Raw genomic sequence first — 17,461 nt, 5'->3', positions numbered from 1 at the left:
ATATATTGTACACATATGAGAAAAAAAATTTGCTGCAATCCAAGCAGTGGAGCAAACAGATTAAACCAATCTCTTCTCTGGAACAACGCAATGTTTGGTTTTAGATGCATTATTGTTATTGTTCTTTTTCTGTGGTCGCTTGTATACGGAATATCTTCAAAAACGTCACCAATATTTAACCCATGAACCAACTGTATAAGATCACTTAATACCGGGACGAAAATATTTATTTTTACATTTATTTTTTTTCACTTCTTCTAATTAATTTATCTTGAGTAGATCATTCATAGGCTACATTAAATAGAATTAAAATCTGGAGCTAAGTCCAATAATACATACAGATACACTTTCATTACAATTCAATGTGAAAGTATATCAACATTTGCTGAACTCTCTACGGGCCAACCCACTAACTTAAAAACTAAGTTACGTAATATTAAAATTACTGGACGCGTCCGTTGTCGAAAACTCGGCCAATACCAATTCCCATTGTAATAAGTTATTTTTATTAATTTTCTCTATTACTATCCTGTTATTTATCTTTATCTTTTTTACTTTATCCTTATTTTTATCCTCAACCTTATTATTATGTTGTTGTTGTGGCAGCATAAACATTCCCTGTGAAATGCCGCTGGAGTACAAGGATGTTACCTTATATATGTAAATTTGTAGTTCTGTTAACATAGAACTGATGACGTGGGAACAGTCTTTATCTTTATTATTTCCTTATCTTCATATTTACCACCCATTAAGTATTTAAAATTACCTTCACCTTTGACTATATTCTTACGTATATTATCTTTTCTGTATCTGCTTATTCACCATTACCTTCATGTATTAATCTTAATCTAAATCTTATTCGTAAGCCGCTGCAATATTTAGAGGGTCAAATTGGTATTTGGATTACTTTAATTTTTGAAAGTATTTTTTCGCTTTATATTAAATCAATTTGAAATTTGATTAATTTTCAACTTTTCTGACGTTTGGCACTTGAAATAGCTTAAAATAAGAAACGCATGATTTTTGTTTCGATTTTTTATTTTATTGCAAGTACAGTCATTATTAGGGAACACTATTTCATTCAAATGACTTGTACGGCTCGCAGTGCCGATGCGATGAATTTAATTGCTCAGCGCATTTTCAACTTTATAGAGATGTACTTGAGCGATGGCAAATAATAATAACGACAAATAATAATCTAACGCAGTCAAATCGCTACTGCGCGATTGTACAAATATATATATAATTGGCGCTACACTCCTTCTGGGTGTTTGGCCGAGCTCCTCCTCCTATTTGTGGCGTGCGTCTTGATGTTATTCCACAATTGGAGGGAACTACAGTTTTAAGCCAACTCCGAATGACAGATATTTTTTATGGGTAGCTTTTTCATGGCAGTAATACACTCGGAGGTTTGCCATTGTCTGTCGAGGGGTGACCGCTATTAGAAAACACTTTTTCTTCATTTTGGTGTTTCACGGGGATACGAACCTATGTACTCCGAGTGGTAGCCACGCACCAACCCATTCGGCTACGGCGTGCGCGATTACCAATGCACATTATTGTACGGCTTATAAAGCGATTAGAACGTAATTTTCTTGCAGTTTCGGAAAGCCATTTACCATATTGCAAGTAAATTTTTAATATTTCCCAACCTTGTCGAGCGAAGTCGTCCCACTCATTTTGTAAGCCGCAGATGTTAACCCAGTTTTATATCTTAATGACATTGTATTTTGTTGACACATTAAAAAAAATCAGTAGTTCAAGTTTCTAACGTTAGATGGCCCACCCTATATTATTCTTTATACCTTACAATTATAGTTGGGCCGTAAAAGGACTGCAGAGAAAACATGTTTGGCTATTTATATAAATATACTATATATAGTGTATGCTGAAGTACACCTGCTCTTGAAAGGAAATTCTAAAAATGTACTCTACACTGCTATGCAGATGCAAAAATCATAGGCGGTGGAATATATGGCCCCAGAACAAAGTTCTCTGAGCCGATGGGTAATTTTCCCAGCATCTTCCAGACGAAAGTGTCTGCGTCCAGAGATCAGACGGAAATCTCCGGAATGAGCGAATTGCTATTCTGAGCGGGAGTCTAACGACACTCAAGGCGTTTTCAGCTTTTGAAGTTAAGTCCCCATTCGTTCTTGAGTGTACCGAGAAACTGGATTTGCTAGGAATGCATAATCGCATCTGGCTCATATGGGTCCCAGGTCATAGCAATATAATTGGGAACGATGCTGAGTTTGTATGAGGCATTGTGATAAATAGAGAGAACAAAATACCGTGAGGTCGAATTGCAAACCTCATTTTCATTCATTCAGTCATTTATACATTTATTTATTAACTACTGTCTCTAACACAACAATTTTTTTTGTGATTTTTTAATGATTTGTTAATGCAGTACTCTGAAAAAGGTGTATTTCATGTCTTATATTCCGCATATCTGGGTTAATATAGGTATAATAAGGTAGGTAGGTGAAATGGTGGAGCCAGCCAGAGCTGTTGATATAATGCCATACCGGACATTTACAGAGAAAGCGCTCAACAGTCTCCTTCTCTGAAAGGTCCCTACAGCTTCTGCAATGAAAGTAGCTTTCCGCGTGTGTGCCGACCGTCCAGTGACCGGTAAACACAGCTACGAATTTAGAAATTGAATGGCGAGGAGCCCAAAGGACTTTCTGAGTTCTTCGTGTATTGTACTGGGGCCAGAGGGATTTCGAAATAGCACATGAATAAAGTTTGCTCAATTTTTTCTGCGCTTGTCTGAGAAATAATTTGTGCAGTTCCCCTTTAACAACTGTCAGGGGGATGCCGATGACCGGGTAGGAGGTCTCTGAGGCCAATTCAGTCCCCTTCCTGTCAAGGTCATCAGCAATCTCATCTCCCCCTATGTTCCTATGTCCTGGAATCCAGATCAGAGAAATGTTACCTGCACACCCAAGAGATTTGATCCCCTCTTTACAGGAGTTTACTAATTACTTTCTACACCATGGCGTCGTCAGAGCCTTGATCGCGGCTTGAATATCGGAGAAAATGTTAATATCTCCCTCGCTACCTCGTCCCCTAAGCATTTTGCATGCCTGCAGGATTGCAAACACTTCTGCTTGAAAAACACTAGCAGTATTCGAAAGTTTAAAGGAAATAGATAAATTGGCTGATTTAGAGAAAACCCCTGCTCCGATTCCCGATTCCATCTTGGAACCGTCCGTGAAGACACAGGTGCAGATTTTCCCCTCGATCCTATCCTGCCGATTTGGAACGGTTGCCCTAACACGACCCTCAAACTTTAGTTTGCGGATAGAGAGATCTGTTCGAAGTTCGGAGAGATACGGTGTTAACTACCGAAAAATGCTATAATGTCCCTTGAGAGATTGCCTCCAGATGCCAACCTCCTTTAACCTGATTGCATTTTGAGCTGCGATGGAAATAACGTAAAAGTCGATGAGAAGTAAGTGCAAAACGACATTCAGGGTAGCACTGGGGAAGTTTTACATGCTCCGATGATGCCAATGCATGCAGTACTTTGCACCCTCCCCGGTTCGTGATATTTTAGCCCTTCTGAAGAGCTTCCCAGCAAATCAGGCATCCATACGTTAAAATTGGCAAAACCAACGCGTTGTACATTCACAGCAAGACTTGTGGCTTGAGCCCCCACCCCTTACCGAACATAGATTTGCAAGAGTAGAAAGCAGTATGGCCTTCTTTACTCGATTTTCAATGTGCAACTTCCAATGGAGTCAAGTATCAATCCAAGATACCTAACTTCCGATGAAAACGGGAAAACGTGATTGTTTAATTTGGGAAGTCGAAAGGGTGGAGTTTTATATTTTCTAGTAAATAGCACCAGCTTCATTTGTCAGAGTTGACTCGGAGGCCGCAAGTACAGCCAGTGACCTTTCCAAAATCTCAGTCATGACTGAGGAAAACGGTCCCGATACTCGATATAATAAGGAACTGACGTTTATTTATTAACTGATTCAATATAGAGCCTTTTATTTAACCAACTATATATCTCACCTCCGGTCATTCTCTCTATTTTCACTTGACATGAATATATGGTATATTTAAAAACAATACTTAAAGACGTGAAACTGGATTCTTGTGCAAAAAGAATTTCAATTCATAGGGCGAGAAGTAAATATTTATTGAAGACGATATCTGTGTTCCTGTTGGCAATAATCGGGATCCGGATAGAAATGTTGCACTTAACGCAACAACAACGAAGTTATCCCGAAAAAGATCTAGTTCAATTTAAGATTTGTTCTGTTCGTTTTATTTTTCGTCGTTCTTTTGACAGCACATCCTTTTTTAATTGGTTGCACGACAAGTGAATGTGTACATAAACATGAAGTTGTATTAAGTAAATTTGAAAAGTTTTTATTTCAAAGATGAATTTCATACTGAATGAAATTTTTTGCAACAATTTTTAATATTACGTGTTTAGGCATAAACTATGCAGGAAAACTAATAACATTTAAATTATTCATATGAATATACTTGGCGCTAACATCTTTGTTTAGCCAAGCTCCTTCTCTAATTTGTGGTATGCGTCTTGGTGTTATTCCACAAATGGAGGGACCCAAAGTTTTATGGTGCTCACACTTACCAATGTAAACGTACGTCCGTATCAGCTAGCACAATGAAACTAATGACAGCCCATGTAAATTAATACTCACCACCGTTCTGTTCCGCAGATCGTTGATTGTTGTTTCGTCGTGTGAGCTGACACGGGCGTACGGGCGTACGCTTACATTGGGGAGTGTTAGCACCATTAAGCCGACTCCGAACGACATATGGTTTTTAACAAAAGAGGACCTTTTTCACGGCAGAAATAAACTCGGAGGTTTACCATTATTCGGCTACGGCAGCCACCAATTTGAATATTTAGCTCTTGATTTTCAGCTGAAATATCGTTTTCTGGAAAGTGTGTATTATTTACATATCCTTACCTTCAATGCTGTCATCCCCCAGACAGCAAATGTTGTGTAGAATACATCTAAATGTAATAACTTAACGATTGAGTCCAAGTCCGTAGTTTCCTTTAAATAAAATAATCGTCTGAATTTTGTTTTAATTATCTCGATGTATTTTGTATGAAAATTGTTGTGGAATAATGTGATAAATTGTTTGTAATTCTTATTCTGCGTACTGCCAAAACAGAAGTTTTATATCAGTGCAGCCATCTCTCATAAAAATTATCCGGCTCGTTACTGTACACGCTTGATGTATTTGTTTGAATCATATGAGAGTCATAAGAGAGTGAACTGTTAAAAAAGCCATTTGTCCGGTCAAATTTTTTAGTGAGGCCAGAATTTTCCAACAGTGCCCCAAATTTTAGAAAAAAAGCGTTGCCTGTTCATAAACAACAAATAAAAGTGGTATTTAAGGCAAGTTAAGGAACATTATTTGTATTGTAAACTCCGAGTTAATGAGTAGTGTCCAAGCTAAACACCAAAACAGCCCATAAACTTGTTTACGGCGTAACGTGAACATATTATTAGGAATGCTGTTACGATAACAATGTGACTGTTGATAATATAAAATGAATGAGACATATGAAAACAGTCACGAAGTATTTTTGGCGTATTCAGTGGTGTGAAGCCTCTATAGTAAAATATGGATGAACGATCTAGAAGATGCCTAAGAAGTACATTGAGTTTGAAATATTCGCTTCTTCCTGTATTGTTCTCTATACCAAACACGTTTCTGTTCCACCATGTATCAGATCTTCGACATATCCGACGCTACCATAAAAACATTTAGTAGTGTATACATATTCCTAAGATTCGTAAGTCTGCTGGAAAGATTTTGTGGGTGATTTACAATATTTAATTTCAAAATACAACTAAAAAAAAAACAATCTACAAATTATAATAAAGATATCCACTTCCATTTAGTACAACGTTACAAATCGTTGAACTTTGTTTTGGGTTGGACCGGTTTGAAATTGTTTACATTATGTACACTGCCTTTGTTTAAATTGTTAACATGTCACTTGTATTTTACAGTTTATTGAATATTGCGCTGTTCTCTACGGAACATCATTATAGTTTGATTTAAGACTAAAAAATATAAAATAAAGGAGTGACATGATTTTGTGTGTATGTCCTACATAGGGTTTCCAACTTTAAATTTCCAACAAAAGTTGACAGATACTCGTGGAGTGAACATGTATGATCGTATACGGGCAAGTTATAGAAAAGATCTTCCTTTACTAAACAAAGTCCTTGCAATAAAAATAAATGTAGGTGTATTGAAAGCCATAATTTCTTTTATTTATATTGCAATATATAAACAGCACAGCTTAAAGAAATTTTGTTTAGTATTCTGTGAACAATTTTTTTATTTCTGTAAGGGTTTTATGCTTTGGTCGTTTTTTGTATAAAGGCATAAAATCCTTCATACATTGTTTGGAAAATGAGCGCCGGTTCTTCAACCTATATAAATCCGGTTCGTTATGACAGCTGAGAACCGACTGTCGTTAGACCATTTTTATACTTTTGTGTGTTATCTATATTTAATTAATTTTTATATATTTTTTAGTTCTTATTGACCATACAATGATGGGCGAAAAGGATCAGGATATAAAAAGCCCAATGAAACGAGTGGGGTCCACAAGAAAAATCGTTATGTTCAGCAGTAAGTTATATGTCTACATAAGAATGTGTACATTTTAAATGATTTAATTATAAAGCTACCAATTAAAAATTATCATTGGGGAAATTTCCCATATTGCCGATAGTCAAAGGAGTGGTGGGCAGAGGGTAAGGGGTGTGGCATCTTCCAACCCGACTTTTAGATTAGGTAAGAGCTGCCATTTCCTAGATTCCTTAAGTCCTTCGGGGCTTCCTGGAAATCGTTTCCCAATATTTACTTACGTTTTAGCTTGTTTTCAATAAATGAAGGCACTAAATTAAAAAACATGAAGCATGTGAAATTTATCTGGAGCTCAATGGCGCTTCGGAACGTATACGTTACGATGTCCGACGATTGCGACGAGCAATTAATGGTGCATTAGAAAATTTTCTTAAAAATTATTCCAGCAGCGTTATATAAGATGCGGCATTCGGTGGCTCTCAAAAAAAAAAAATCTCATCTTGGACTGGTATCCAGCTACGCTGTTCCCAGTATTTTTAGGTATTCGGCCACGCTTCAAATATAAGTATAGTCCTCATCACTCTAACTCCAGCTACACTGAACGCAATATTTTTGTGCATAATATCATTTCGTGTAGAGGGACTTCAGACGCGCTTCAAAAAAGAATATCCCATCCATTCCGATATAGTAAGCGAAACCAAATAGGCCATAAAATATAACCCTTTTCCTTTATATTCTTTCAAATATAAGAAATAGGCAATTCTGCACTTAAAGCAATTATTTCTTATATGTAAAATTAAAAAATAAGCAATTTTTTATTAGCTGCAGTGACAATTTCTGCCTTATAGGAAATTTGTTTTTGCGGAGGCTTATTTCAGTTCAGGCTACCAGAAAATATTAAAAAAAAAACTTTTTAACGATATTCGCATTGTTATCTTGTCCAATCCTGTCCATTTGGCTGCAGGGAAGTCCCAAAAACTATTCCGGTTAACTCCAGACTCTGCTGAGGACATATTTTCGCAGCTTGACAGTCAACTTAAAGGTTCCCGAATAACAAGGATTTCGACTAAAGATAAATCTTGTAATCTTCAGATACTACCATACTACTTATATATAAGGCATACCAACCTTCATCGTGATCTTGCCATACCAACTGTGACTGAACCAACGAAGTAATTTGCCATAACTAACAAACAGGTACTAAAAATTAATATCAACGATGCAGCATCGAGCTTACTTCGGCTGAATTTTACTCGTAGTCGATTAAAACGCACATTATCGAGAGCGAATAGCGGTTATAATTTAAAATGCTTCTTAAAGCAAGTTAAATTATCAAATGAAAATTGCTTATTAGAATCCTTTTATATATAATAGGTGCAATTGTAGAACGCTTCTAAAAAATGAATAAGAATCGTTAATAAAAAAAAATTTACTATGTTCTAGCTACATTGCGATTTTTCACAATCAACCTCAATGTCATGCAAACATTAATTTCAAATAAATAGTTATTTTATTTTACTTTGCGTAAATATTGAAGAAAACACAAAGCTCGTTTCCATGACAGTCGGTTCTACGTTACCGAAACGACCCGGATTTATATCCGGCCAAGGACTGTGACTGCAGCAGCATTCACCGTATTTAAGTATGGGGAATGTTTATGCTGCTACAACAACAACAACAAAACACAAAGCTAAATTTAGCAGCTTGACTAGTATGCAATTTAGGTGCATAATTTGTATAATTTGATTTAAAAAGTTTAACATGCAGCTGAAAGTGAAAACGAAATACCTCATGGGCGATATTGAAATTTATCTGCTGTTGTTGTTGTAGTAGCATAACATTCCCCGTGCATATACGAGGAATGCTGTTGAAGTGACAGTCCTTGGCCGGATATAAATCCGGATCGTTCCGGTTACGTAGAACGAACTGTCGTGGGAACGGAAATTTATCTGCTCACATGCCCTGCTCTATTAACATGCAACGGGCCTCATAAGGATAATTAAAATGAATAGATTGCTGAGCAATCTGGACAAAGCTACGTTGACCTCTTTGGAGGTCTATATATTGGGTTCAAAATTACTGAGGCATACTCCAACTTTGACCCAACTGCAAAGCCAGAAGGCCGAATGGGCCTAACTAACTAAAATTAACCAAGGAGAATCCTGAGTCAAAAGTAGAGCATTAGAAATGATAGAACTAGAGTTAATCGGATGTAAAATTTTAGCGAAACAACATAAATGGAAACATTCAATCGTTATAACAAAATCTGTTAAAACTTTTCAAATAGAAACCAAATGAGAATATACAAATGAGAACAAAACATTCCTATAATTAAAAGATTCCGCAATTCCCAGACATTAATAGTTCACACTCAGCCAATGCATCGATCTAACTAGGTTTCGAACAGGAATTGTACTAATAATCTACCTTAAAATGTAGTTTTAATGCAATAATATGAAGAAATCTATCATCTCATTAAAGAAACATAATAGAGATCCATATCATCCAAGACACTCGGCTACCTAGTCGTCGTATGTTAGATAAATAAATAATCATGAATCAGAAAACTATTTGAGGTGGTTTCATCTTATTTAATTGATATATATATATATATATATATTAGGCCGGGTCAATTTGTGGGGAGGCAAAAAAATCGCCCATTGCTCTGTGAAAATCATATTCTAGGGATCAAAATAAGAAACTTTGCCGAAGGAACCATACCTCTAAAACGAATTCTGATGTCCCCCAATTCGGGTCGAACTTTTTAGTTTCTTTTCTATAACTCACTTAAATTAATTTTTTCATTTACATATGTATGTTCTGACTAAATAAATTTCTTAAGAGAAAAAATAGATATTATTATAAATAAATAATAAATATTATATTAAATAAATAAAAATAAAGAAAAAACATAGCCATTTAGCTGATTTTTTCATGTAAAGGCCAAAAATGGTGATATTTTGAAATTGTTTGTTTGTTTCTTTTAGTATTATCAATATGAAAGAAAAACATCTTCTTTAAAATTATGTTCAAAGTAATTTGTTTATTTGTTGCACAAATTCTCTTTAGCAATAATGTTTAGCAAATGCAATTGAATTAGTACAACTAAGTAAAGTTCATTCTTTTAAGATATTCGTCAACAGCTTAATGAACAGCTTCGATGCCTTGATATCAGAGTTGAGTCTCAAGTTGGATTAATTCAAGAAATACAGGATTTCTTCCGGCGTCGTGGCGAGTTAGAGCTTGACTACAGTAAAAGTCTGGAAAAGTTTGCTCGAGGATTACTTTTAAAGCACAAGGAACAGAAGCAAAAGTAATTTTATATTGTTTAAATGTGGAAGAAAAATATATAAAAAAATGCCAACTTAAATTAAAAAAAAACAAAAACTTATTTCTGGCTATTTGACAAAATACATTAAACATGTAAAAAACTGGCATTTTTTTATTGTATCTCAATGCGTTCTCATATTTCTTGTAAACAGAAACGTTTATTTTATGACGTCATATTATGAATAACGCAATTGATCAAAATCTAAAAGATAAACATTTTACAAGTATTACTAATTTTTTAGCCACCTGGATTACATAAAATGCAATTACATCAACGTATCAGAACGTATTGCAATATGTTATATGATTCTCGTACCTATCATTTTTGACATAAACGTGGAATTTAAAAAAAATCCACACATCCTGAATATTTTACTGATTTCCAATTTTAGGAGAGATCACTGGCCAATATTTTCAACCTTTGCATGCTGGCAACATTTAGTAAAAGAAACCCAATCACTGTCAAAAGATCATGCCATATTAGCGGATTTGTATTCCATAAGTATTGTTGCTAGCTTACAGACGACCATTGAAGACGTTCAGCGGATATATAAAAAGGTAAACTGAATGATAAAGCACAAATAAGTCTACAATACGTACATACGAGTACGTCGATATGCATTTAATATGAACTTTTACTTTTACACCTTAATTTGTAGTGCAAGTTGATAGGATATGAAATCCACGAAGATATACAACGTCTCCTACAGGAACTCCACATGACAATGAAAACGTATCAAAGATACGAGGTCAGAACATAAAACATTTATTTAATTCATGAACATTCATGAAATGAACAAACACTTGGAATAAAGTAAAATATCGGAACATATTATTTTTTTTTATTGTAGAGTGAGTGTAAATCAGCAAAAATAAAATTGGTTACAGCAGAAGCACAACGAAAAAAGCTAGAACAAACAATTGCAAAAGAAAAGCTGGAACGTAACAAAAAATATAAACTTACTGAAAAAGAAATTATTAAGGTAAATATATTAACCATTAAAATTTAAGTAATAGAATAAAATATTGCTAATTACTCAATACAGAGAGATACAAAATATAAGGATGCAAGACTGAAAGCCCTAAAAGCAAAAACTGAGTACCAATTATGTCTCGAAGCCTCAAATACTACTATACATAAATATTTTGTAGAGGATTTGTGTGATTTAATAGATGTAAGTTACACCATTCAGCGATAATGCTTATGGAATATTTTGTTAGAATGGATATTTGAATGCAGTATTATTTTTTAATCCGCTAGTGTATGGATCTCGGATTTGGATCAATGATTTCGAAGGCGATTCTAATGCATGTTTCAGCAGATCAGGGACGATCAAGGGCAATTCTTCAGCAAGCCGATAATCTCTCCCATTTAATACATTCTATAGATTGTCGTGCAGATAAGCAAAAGTTTTTAGAACACCATCATGCTGCGTTTATGATTCCTAAGCGTTTGGAACTACAATGCCAACAAGATCAGTCTGATAGCATTGAAATGGAAATAAAAAAAGAATTACATTTGGATATGGAACAACGATTAGAAACTCTAGGTCAAAGGTTGCGGGATCTTCGCATAGAATGTGACGAAGTTTGGAAGTCACTTGAGACAGCAGAGACAAAACTCTTAGAGCATTATAATAGCAAGGACAATGACACCAGCGACATCTTCACGGAAGGCAAACAATATTTACTTAAGCCACCTAATTGCAATATAACGCCTAAACTAAAAGCCGAAAAACAGGACATTGAGGATTATTATATAACGGTAAGTTTTAACAATTAAATCAAGAACTGGTTAAGCAATATTATTTTCAGAAAATTCGCGAGTACATCACAGGAACATCGCGAATAGCTCGTTTAAGTGCAAAGGCAGAATTTTTACGAAACGTTTTAATCAAGGATAATTCATGTAATTTACCTTCTCATGCTAAAGGAATCGTATCCGTGCGCAAACGTATTGGGCGTGTTAATATTTCTGGCCAACCTAAATTATTTGGAGGTTCCTTGGAAGAATATTTGGAATTCACCGGCGAAGAAGTACCACTAGTAATGCGAAGCTGCATTCGTGTTATTAATCTATATGGTAACAAATTAATAAATACTTGGCCGACTAAATTCCCAAATTCTTGAAATATACTTTATAGGGTTGCATCATCAGGGAATATTTAGAGTTTCAGGTTCACAGGTCGAAATTTCAAATTTTCGTGAAGCATTCGAAAGAGGAGAAGATCCACTTGCCGATACAAATGATGCATCAGATATTAATTCAGTTGCTGGAGTTTTAAAGTTATACCTGCGGGAATTGAGAGAACCGCTGTTTCCCATAGTATATTTCGAACATTTTGTGGCCATAGCAGGTATTTGTTGTTTTGTTCAGTTTCTTTGTATTATAGTATTTCGTAAACTATTAAAATTGTATACTTTTTAGGAATACACACAAAAGAGGATATCATAACAGCTATAAGAAATTTTCTAAGCAACCTTTCTCCAGCAGTTTTAGTTGTTATTCGTTATCTTTTCGCTTTTCTAAATCAGTAAGTTGTTCAAAAGATCGAAATTATAAGTTGTATATAATGTTCTATTTTTTTTTTTTTTTTTTCTTTTTTTTATAGCTTGTCGGAATACGCAGATGAAAATATGATGGACGCATTTAATTTAGCTATCTGTTTCGGGCCAACACTCATGCCTGCGCCAGAGGATAAGGATCAAGTGCAGTACCAAAATCAGATAAACGAACTTATTAAATGTATGATACTGTATCACGATGATATTTTTCCACCAGATTTGGTAGGCTTGGAATATGAAAAATATATATCCCACGAACCCTTCATGGATATGTAAGATTTATATTTATACCTTGTTTTCATAATGGCTTAGTAAATTGTTTAAATATTTAGTTTTGTTGGTGAATCTCCAGTTGATAATGTGACTGAAGACCTTGACTCAGAAATTTGCCCTTCCGAAGATGGTAAGATAACAAAGTAATGTGATCCGTGGATTTTTTGTAGCAGTTAATAATTTTTAAACGGTGTAAATTGAGTAATATAAATATGTTGTGCTTTGAATTACACTGGAAGTATTTACTGTTCGTACTCGTGAATTAAATTTTAGTTTATCTATAAAATTAGTGGCAGCTCTATATGATTTACTTGATTTCAAAACCACTCCCTACAACCTAAACTGACTTAGGCTAAGCATCTTAAAAGATGTTAAAATAATTTAAAGAAAATTTCGATAGCCCATTAATCAAAACCCTCGCCTATACGTTCATATATTGTTACTAACGCGCGCATTTTCCTTTAGAATCGGAAACCTTGGAAGCTACGGTTCAGTTCGATTTTAAAGCAAGGTCTAATCGTGAACTGTCAATTCGGAAAGGAGATATTGTGATCCTAAGAAAACAGGTGAGTTGTTTACTTACGTGGTTTAAAAAAATAAGCAAATGAACAAACATTTTACAGGTATCTAATGACTGGTGGCACGGAGCGTTAAATGGAAGGGAAGGTTTGATACCTGACAAATATATATCACTCAGAATTAAGTATGCGTTTAAAACTTGGGGTATTGTGACCAAATTTAACATATTTAAAATTTGTTCGTATATAGAGGAGAAGATAGAGACAAAGTCTGTACAGAGCAATACACGTCTAGGAATATTAATACCGAAAACGAATCGGCTGTCGAAAGTCGAATAGATACCGCTAAGGAGGATTGTCATATTTTCATTCAGTCTGATATTGAGCCAATTCCAAATAGTTTAAGAACCAACAACGAATTTTACGAAGACAATTCTCTAAATGCCTACGAAAATAATGCGGAGCTACAGATTGTACACAATTGTGACAATTTAGAGGTACTTGAAACGACGGTGTAAAATTTGTATAATTTAATTTGTTTTATTTATAAAATTGTACGTTAGTCGATTTAATGGTTTCAATTGAAAACAGAAGTGCTGTCGCTATCTAATGCTTATTACGTAAAATACTAGAAAATATAACTATTTATTAATATATTTTTACCAATTTTTATACAACATTAGTGTTTAATTGAAAAAGTTTTACCGCAGCCGAATTTCCCTGCCTTAAAGACATATATTATTTGTTGCGAAAAGAAGTCATATTTTCCACCCATACGTTTGCTAAAACTGTAACTAATATAGTTCGTCAGTAATGCCTGTATCAGTTAGAAAACTGCATGTATTGGGTAATTAAAGGTTTTGTAATAGTTTATTTTCTTTTAGAGCTAGTTTCAACAATATCAATAGTTGCAATTATAATTTATTTTTTGCAAAAGCAGTATTTCAAAAATATAAACAATTATATACCTTTCATGGAAATGAATGGTATTGTATTTATATATTATATCAAGTACCTGAGAAATATGCAACACCTGAGGGAAACGAAGTGAAGCAGCCTGTAGGCATAATCAAATGCATTATCATGAACTGAATTGTTTTAGACGTGTCCAGATACTTAGTGATGTATTTTTAGTACCATAATATCTATTTGAAGATGAACATTTATTGAAATAATGTAGCATTTCTTATCTCATCCAATTGCAAAGAAAAAAAAATTATATATAATATATCGTCTTGCTGTTGACTGAAATTTTAAAAGTTTTTATGAAATTTTGATTAAGATGAATTTGTTGTTTCTTGCACCCGTTTTTTATTTTAATGATGTTTTCTAATACTGAAATGCATTTCTTAATAAATGTCAAGAAATGTGTGGGTTAATAAACAGCAAAAATTTCCCTAAAACCTTCAATCTTCAGAGATTTTATTATATTGTGTATCTTCATCTATACATATAATAACTTTGAATTTTTTGAGCGAAAATAATTTGTAAATATCTTAGGAGACCGCATTTATAACAGAGCTTCTAAACAAGCCGTTTAAGTTGAAAACGCTTACTTTTCAATTTCATGAAAGGTATTTAGTCTTGTTTTACGGCACTGGCACATTAAAAATTTGGGTAAAGTATAAGTCGGCCAATGCCGACTAAACTATACGTTTTCTTTTGTTCATATATACTTATATATTGAATGAATTGCCCTTCTAATGTTTTTAGAATATACCGGCACAGGAATCCAAAATGCATATCAACAGCAGCGAAACAATGCTCAAGGACGCGGAAATAAATGATAACTCAGTTACTTGTAAAATGCACTCTGTAAATGATAGTGGGAACAATTCTCAATCTTCGGCAGAGTTGGAACATGTGAGTAAGGCTGAAGATACTACTGAGGAGGAGCTGAAAAACTTAAGTGAATTTCAAAAGAATAAATTCTTGTGGGAAGTAAGATCTCGGGGTACATCCAAGGAAGCATTTTACAATTTGCCATATGAAAAGAAACATATTGCCCCTGATCTAGTTATGGATTTACCAATCTCAAAAAATAAAACAATTTTTGAGTATGTTTCCCAAGTTGTGGATCCTGAGGTAATTATTTTAAGGATAAGTTTATATATTCATAGAATATGTAATTGAATTTAGTATATTTTACATATCGCCTTTTTGTTGGAAGAAAGTTTTAAATAAATATGCCGAAATGACCTCAGCTCTTTTATGCTGTGTAAAAAATTGGTGCCAGTATCGAGTTTTGATAGTAAATTGAGAACTTTGAAGCAGTTTTTTCTCGAATTTTTGAGTTATGGCGTTCTTCCAACAAACGATATATCTTTGGTAATTTTATTTGCTAATCGTTCAACTAAGTTTAGCTTCAAAATTACACAGGCCGACAAAATTTAACCAACATTCAGACCCAGAAACCAGACTATATATTTCCGAAGGTTTATGATGCGCTGAATCCAAATCTGGCCTCAGAATTGCTCTATTAGTTTGAGTTTTCGAGATATCCTAACCTAAAAGTGCAAAAAACCCCATTTTTGCCAATATTTGAGGTTATGTAGTCTTGCAGATGTTTTCTTTCACCAAAATTAAAGGATGGCATCTTTAAATACAATCCTTCTTTTTTCAAATGGCGTTTTGTTTGCTCAAATATCATTTTTTTTCGCAGAGATATCGCATTTTGAAATTTTCATGTTTCGAAATTTTCCTACACCTGAAAATCGATTAAGATAACATAGACATGATATAGTCGATTACTATTTTTCTTGAATTGAGTCTTATTTTTCTTAAAATTTTGTCTCACACCATAAGTGTGCTGACTCACCACATCCCTACACTATCTAACCTTTGGGTACCGAGTCACACACAGCCCTAACCCCTAGAAACCACCCCTATCATACCGCGAGCAGGCTAACCCACATAACCGCAAGCAGGCTTTCCCACAAACTCCAAATTTACATACTATTAATCCATATATTTCAGGCCCTCAAACCCAAGAAAATTAGTAAGCGACTATATCATGTCTATGTTATCTTAATCGATTTTCAGGTGTAGGAAAATTTCGAAACATGAAAATTTCAAAATGCGATATCTCTGCGAAAAAAAATGATATTTGAGCAAACAAAACGCCATTTGAAAAAAGAAGGATTGTATTTAAAGATGCCATCCTTTAATTTTGGTGAAAGAAAACATCTGCAAGGCTACATAACCTCAAATATTGGCAAAAATGGGGTTTTTTGCACTTTTAGATTAGGATATCTCGAAAACTCAAACTAATAAATTAATTTTAGTTATCAATCCGAATTTTGCATGGACAGAGAAGCAGATATTAGTTTAAATTTTTTCGGATACTTTTCCTTGTAGACTAGTGTTATTTGTCACATTAATGTCTATTCGTAGAGTGATCTATTTTTTACTTTTTAGGATACCGATGAGACAGCACACATGAAAGGAAATATGGCATCCTTTAAAAAGGCCGAACATACGACATTTACGAAGAAAAATAATTGTAACGAAGATTCCAAAGCAGCTAGTGTTTCTTCACCTGGACCAGTTAAAGAAGATCTACCATCTCAAAGAGATCTTTTTATTGTGGAAGGCAACAATTTGTACGCTAACGTTAATGTTTCGTCCACGTCAACAGGTGGATATATTTTAGAACGAGAATTAAAACAATACCAAATGGCGCACAAACAAAACGATTTAAAGAAAAATGAAACAATTGTGAATGAAAGTACGGTAGAAACAAATAAAAGTGACAATATAGAGTAAATATTGCTGTTAATGTATTCCTCAAGTACCCCATTATATTTTTTTAATTTCTATGTAATACATTGATATGAAGCAAGTATCTCTTCTTAATAATAAAAGAAATCAATTTATCATGTCATTGTAGGAAAAATAAAAATATGCTTTTTTTAGTTTAAAAAACATGAGAGGTATGTTGGTTAGTAATAAGAAATGTGGAGGATAATAAATATTTCTTTTTTTTTTTTCTTTGCCAAAGGTGCCTATGTTGCCTTGGATACACCCTGTTGTGCGAAAATTCATCAAAAAAAATGATAGCAATTAACATTGCAGGAAACTTTTATAATTCGATTAACAAAAAATATGAAGATTCTTATTAACACGTTCCCTGTCCCAATACAAAAATGCAAAATTGACCGACAAGTCCA

The 17,461-nt window shown here is 34.1% G+C and overlaps 1 protein-coding gene across 7 annotated transcripts; it reads left to right on the top strand.

The window, feature by feature from the left end:
* Positions 1 to 5,708: 5,708 nt before the first annotated feature.
* On the top strand, positions 5,709 to 17,157 carry LOC128866437 (SLIT-ROBO Rho GTPase-activating protein 1-like). 7 transcript variants are annotated; one of them, XM_054107166.1, is made up of 19 exons: positions 5,752 to 5,797; positions 6,018 to 6,196; positions 6,553 to 6,648; positions 9,736 to 9,919; positions 10,329 to 10,494; positions 10,596 to 10,685; positions 10,788 to 10,919; positions 10,983 to 11,111; positions 11,198 to 11,701; positions 11,752 to 12,019; positions 12,081 to 12,293; positions 12,365 to 12,470; positions 12,549 to 12,773; positions 12,834 to 12,904; positions 13,240 to 13,340; positions 13,398 to 13,477; positions 13,543 to 13,789; positions 15,006 to 15,377; positions 16,710 to 17,156. In XM_054107166.1, exons 3-19 carry the CDS (start codon positions 6,570 to 6,572, stop codon positions 17,055 to 17,057), a joined length of 3,315 nt encoding a protein of 1,104 aa, XP_053963141.1. In that variant the 5' UTR covers positions 5,752 to 5,797; positions 6,018 to 6,196; positions 6,553 to 6,569; the 3' UTR covers positions 17,058 to 17,156. The 7 variants fall into 7 exon arrangements, with proteins under 7 accessions (XP_053963143.1, XP_053963139.1, XP_053963141.1 ...); XM_054107171.1 differs by having other exon boundaries at positions 5,755 to 5,819; positions 6,018 to 6,180; XM_054107165.1 differs by having other exon boundaries at positions 5,755 to 5,819.
* The last annotated feature ends 304 nt before the right edge of the window (positions 17,158 to 17,461 follow it).

The sequence above is a fragment of the Anastrepha ludens genome, chromosome 6, assembly GCF_028408465.1.
Source record: "Anastrepha ludens isolate Willacy chromosome 6, idAnaLude1.1, whole genome shotgun sequence".
Lineage (NCBI taxonomy): Eukaryota > Metazoa > Arthropoda > Insecta > Diptera > Tephritidae > Anastrepha > Anastrepha ludens.
This window is presented reverse-complemented; position numbering and strand designations above follow the sequence as displayed.

Coding starts and splice junctions, on each gene's coding strand:
- LOC128866437 (XM_054107164.1), top strand. CDS start 5,726: ATGTATCAGATCTTCGACATATCCGACGCTACCATAAAAACATTTAGT. Junction 5,820..6,552: donor AAGTCTGCTGGAAAGATTTT/GTGGGTGATTTA, acceptor TATATTTTTTAG/TTCTTATTGACCATACAATG. Junction 12,294..12,364: donor ACATTTTGTGGCCATAGCAG/GTATTTGTTGTT, acceptor TATACTTTTTAG/GAATACACACAAAAGAGGAT.